This window comes from Myotis brandtii, unplaced genomic scaffold (genome assembly GCF_000412655.1).
Source record: "Myotis brandtii unplaced genomic scaffold, ASM41265v1 scaffold344, whole genome shotgun sequence".
NCBI classification, from domain to species: domain Eukaryota; kingdom Metazoa; phylum Chordata; class Mammalia; order Chiroptera; family Vespertilionidae; genus Myotis; species Myotis brandtii.
The window spans coordinates 1341553-1346201 of record NW_005363247.1 but is presented as its reverse complement, the minus strand read 5'-3'; the positions used below and the strand labels follow the sequence as shown (position 1 = coordinate 1346201).

Here is a 4649-nt window from a genome sequence, read left to right as displayed (position 1 = left end):
TCTACCCTAGCGCCTCGGAAGAGGCTGTGGAGGACGTCTTGCGTTTCCTCACCTCTGCGTGGCGTGGGGTCGACGCCGCTCAGGGGAGGGGCGGGACTTCCTGTCCCGCGCGGGCAGAACTTCCGGAAGAGCCGGAAGACCCTCTACCTCGTAGAGTCGAGAGGTTCCCGGCTGCAGGAGAGGGAGGCGAGGTCCTGGACGGTCGGGGGGACTCCAGGGCCGGTACCTGAGCTTGGCGTCATGGTGAGTCCTTCTGGGAGGGGAGGGCCCGGAGGTCAGTCCTGGGAAGGGAGCCGGTCGAGTGTCCCGCGGAGGATGGAGCGGGCGGGAGCCATGGGATGAACCGCCGGGCAGGACCCACCTCCCTTGCAGCGCCGGAGCTCCCGGGCCCCCGAGAAAACCCCTTCTGCCCTGCCTCGCCGCGAGTTCTGTCCCGGAGTACGGAGCCGCAGCCCGAGTGGTCGTGGCCCATTCACAGTGTACGGCGCGTGGTCCCAGAGTTGACCTTGCCGGGTTGGTGGTTTCAGGTGGTCCCAGCATTGACCTTGCCTGGCTGGTCACCTCCGCCTCTCCTTAGCTGCAGGGCCGTGGCCAGCACTTCAGATCTTAGAAATGCCTTGAGCATCGTGTCAATTGATCTAGTAACTTCATTGAGGTTAACACACACACACATTTTATTCCAATACTAGTAACTTCTACGGATCCCCATGTAGAGGATGAGCGCCTGTCACTTAAAGGAACGGCAAGGTCAGCTCTTACCTTTCCCACGCAGCCCTTTTGGAATTGGAAAACGGGCCAAATAAAAAAAAATCCGGATTAGTAAGGAAAGACTGAACTCGAAAGGAATATTGCAAGGGTGTGGGGGAAGGGCCTGTTACAGTAGGGAGAATGCCTTGACCATAGGTCTGCAGGAGTTTCAAAAGTTAGGCAAAAGGGGGTTTTCTTTTATAGAGGGGAGGAAACAAGTGAAAAGAACCGGGTGTGCAGAAGTGAGATGAAAGGGTATATGGCCTGATAGTAGATCAGAGATTGTTTTACCCTCAAACCAGCCTACCTGTAAAGGAGTTATGGGGTTGTATACTGTTTCAGTTTGAGGGTGGGCCAAAGTTCAGGGAACTAAGGGAAGGATCTTAAGCAGAATTTGGGTAACATTTTATTCCAATTGATCTACAGGGGCAAGTAGTTCAGCTAGTCATTTATGAAGCAAAGAATGTGAATTTGCAGGTTTATGTCTGGCCTTGTCATATGTAAACAAGGGGGTCTTCTGTGAGCTTTACCCAAGTCATTTGGGGACTAGTGGTTCTTTGCAGTAAGTCATTTCCAGAATACAAAGGGGTGGGGTGGGGGTGGGTGAATGTCTTAACCTTCGCTGTTTTCCAAGATCACAGGGGTCCAGTAAAATTCAGCATTGTCAGTTTCTTGACTATATAAAAGATTTCAAATCCTCCTCTGGAAGGGATTCTTTCTTGGAATTTAGTTCCAGTTTGCCATGCCTAAATATTGACATTGTTCAGCTATTGTGTATGATGATTGACTTTTGAATGACTTTTAGAGACTTAACTGAATGTGAAACAAAAGAAACTCCAAATAATGTGGTTCCTAGCACACTCTACTATGCTATGACTAGTAACTTCTGACTTTTTTGGGCAGTGTGTGTGTGTTAACCTCAATGAATAATACAGTATTATTTTTTTCTTTAGTATCAATGAAATTAGTGAAAGGGAACAGTCGAACTGGAAGGAGCCAAAGATAATAATTACTCCTCCCACCACCACCACCAATTTTACAGAAGGAAGAATCTGAGGTTTAGAAATAGACAACGATTTACCTAAACTAACAGTAGTTGGCATAGTCTGTATTAAAATTCAGATCATTTCTTAAATTTAAGCTCTTTTTGACTCCTTGGTCTTAAAAGTTAATATAGAGTGTAATGAAATCCTTGAATTCATAATAATCACAGAGAAGCTGAACGTGAACTTATTCTCAGTATTCTGTGATGCTAAAAACGGTAGCTTTGTTTTAAGCTAAAGTAAACAAACTCATGCTGTTTCTCAAAATGTAACTTAAGAGAATGTCACCTGGAGAATGTCACCAGCAGCCAGGTAGTTGACTTTCTCCATTCAGGTATTGCTTATATTTCTAAAGTAAGGTACTTAACTCCACTTAAGCTTTCCCAGATATGAAATTGATAATGTCTGTATGTGTACTTGTGGTCAGTGCTTGGAATCCTTCATAAGAAAGGATTTAGCCACTAAAGGAAGTTGACAAGGGTTGAATTTATTTAGGATTCAGCTTGGTTGAATTGAAAACTTTTGCAATGATTGAAATGATATGAAAATGATGCGGTACTTGAATTCAGAAGACCCAGATTCTGCCCATCATTAGTTATATGAATTTGGCAAAATTACCCAACTTAGATAAGAGTTCCATTTTCCTCTTAGATAAGAGAAATGGGTCTTGATAGGAATTAGAACACCTAACTCAATTTATGATTCTTTGACTTCACTCAGGACTTTTTCAGAATAAGTACATGTTTTTTATTAAATAAGGCTTAGTCTGATTTTCACTTTTCTCCCCCATGTTGATTTCCCAAGTTTGATTTTTTAAATCATTTTTTAAAAATATATCAGGTAGGTAGTACTTGGAATGTTTGTTCGTATGTTTGACAACTATCTTAAATGCTACTCCAAATAGAAAATAAGGCCTTGGGACACCTTGATTTTATTTTTGTTTTAATAGATATAAACTCATTCTCTTCTCTTATTCTCTGATTTATTATGTAGGTCAAAATTCAATAAATGCCTGTGCATGTAATAAGCTCCTTTTGTGAGCAGATGACAATAGGATTATATTACAGACAAAAATTTTTTTTGTTTCATGTTGAGAAAATGGATAGTCTGTAGACATTTTACTAAAGGAATAAAACTATATGTTTTATTGTTTTTGTAACTTACAAACCAACTTTAATCAAATAGACCTTTTCACCATTTAGCCTGGTTTGTGGGAGAAAAGTAGATTAGAACTAACTCCTGGAATTGCAGGTATCTCATGGCTTGTTTTATCTATACAGCATCCTGTGGTAACTGCTGGAATCCGGCTATGGTCTGTTGGGGTAAAAAGGTTGTAAACCTCTGCCTTAAAGTTTAAGAGAAAGTTTTCCTTTTGGGAGGTGATGAGGGTGTTGGAAAGAGAATGTGGTAAATATTATAAGGGAAATACATGTAATGTGCTCAAAGAGTACAGAGGAAAGAATTCAATTCTAACTGGAGAGGGGGCAATGGTAGTCGGTGACTTCAGCTGCATTTTAAAAAGTGGGTTAGGGCACTAGTTCTCAAATTTGGGTTTGTTTAAGATTCACCTATGATGCTTGATAAAAATGCTTATCTAGATCCTGTTATTGGAGGGTAGAGTTTTAGATTCTTATTTTTAATGAGTTTTATAGTTAAGCCTGAAACTGGTGCTCCTTAAGCCACACTTTGAGAGAACTGTACTGTAGACATTAGAGACTTTGATGAAGGTATTAGAGGTTTTTGTGCTTAGTGGTAATCAGACATGTTCATTTGTTGATGTGGTGGATTATTTCAATTGAATTTTGAATGTTGAACTAGCCTCACATACCTGGAATAAATCCCACTTAGTTGTGGTGTATATATTTTTTATATGTTGTTGGATTTGATTTCCTAATATTTTGTTTAGGATTTTTTGCATTTATATTCATGAGAGATGTTGGTCTGTAGTTTTGTTTGTTTTTTTTCTTATTATGTCTTTGTCTAGTTTTGGTATTAGGGTAATGCTGACCTCATAGAATTGGTTAGGAAGTATTCCCTCTGCTTCTATCCTCTGAAAGAGAGTATAGAGAATTGGTATAATTTCTTCCTTAAATGTTCGGTAGAATTCACCAGTGAACCCTTTGGAATCAAATTGATTATTGATTCAATTTATTTAATAGATAGAGACCTATTCAGATTGTTTACTTCTTGTGTCATTATTGGCAAATTGTATCTTTCAAGGAATTGGTCCATTTTACCTAGGTTATAAAATTTGTGGGCATAGAGTTGTTCTTAATGTTCCTTTATGAGCCTTTTCATGTCCATGGGCTCTCTGATGTCTCCTTTCATTTCTGATATTAGTAATTTGTGTCTTTCCGTTTTATCTTAGTTACTCTGGCTGTAGGCTTATTGGTTTTATTGATCTTTTTGAAAAACTAGCTTTTGGTTTCATTAATTTTTCTCTATAGGTGTCCTGTTTTCAGTTTCATTGAATTTTGCTCTAATTCATATTACCTATTTCTTTTCTTCTGCTTACTTTGGATTTAATTTGCTCTTTTACTAATTCCCTAATGTGGAACCTTAGGTGATTGATTCTAAATGTTTTCTAATATGTGCATTCAATGTTATAAATTTCCCTCTTAGCACTGCTTTTGCTGCATCCCATAAATTTTAAAACTTTTTTTAAAAAAAATGTTTTTATTGATTTGAGAGAGAGGAAGGGACAGACAGAGAGAGAAACATCGATCCGCTGCCTCCTGCAAGCCTCCTACTGGGGATCTATTAGGTGTAGCGATTAATAATGGCGGATTTTGTAATCAAAGAAAACATGATAATTTCAAGAGAAACACAAAAGTGCTTTTATTCAAAGTAATGTCCATC

At 39.5% G+C, this 4649-nt stretch overlaps 1 protein-coding gene across 3 annotated transcripts in view; it reads left to right on the top strand.

Annotated features, from left to right (window-relative positions):
- TMEM161B (transmembrane protein 161B) overlaps positions 1–4649 on the top strand; it is a 75441-nt gene that overhangs the window by 5081 nt on the left and 65711 nt on the right. The window contains exon 1 of one of the 3 annotated variants that reach the window (XM_005871485.2): positions 92–243. The exons of the other annotated variants lie outside the window; for them this stretch is intronic. Coding sequence (XP_005871547.1) covers positions 241–243 — 3 coding nt within the window. The 5' untranslated portion in view covers positions 92–240. Of the gene's footprint in view, positions 1–91; positions 244–4649 lie in introns of those variants that run through there. 3 annotated transcript variants of the gene reach the window in all.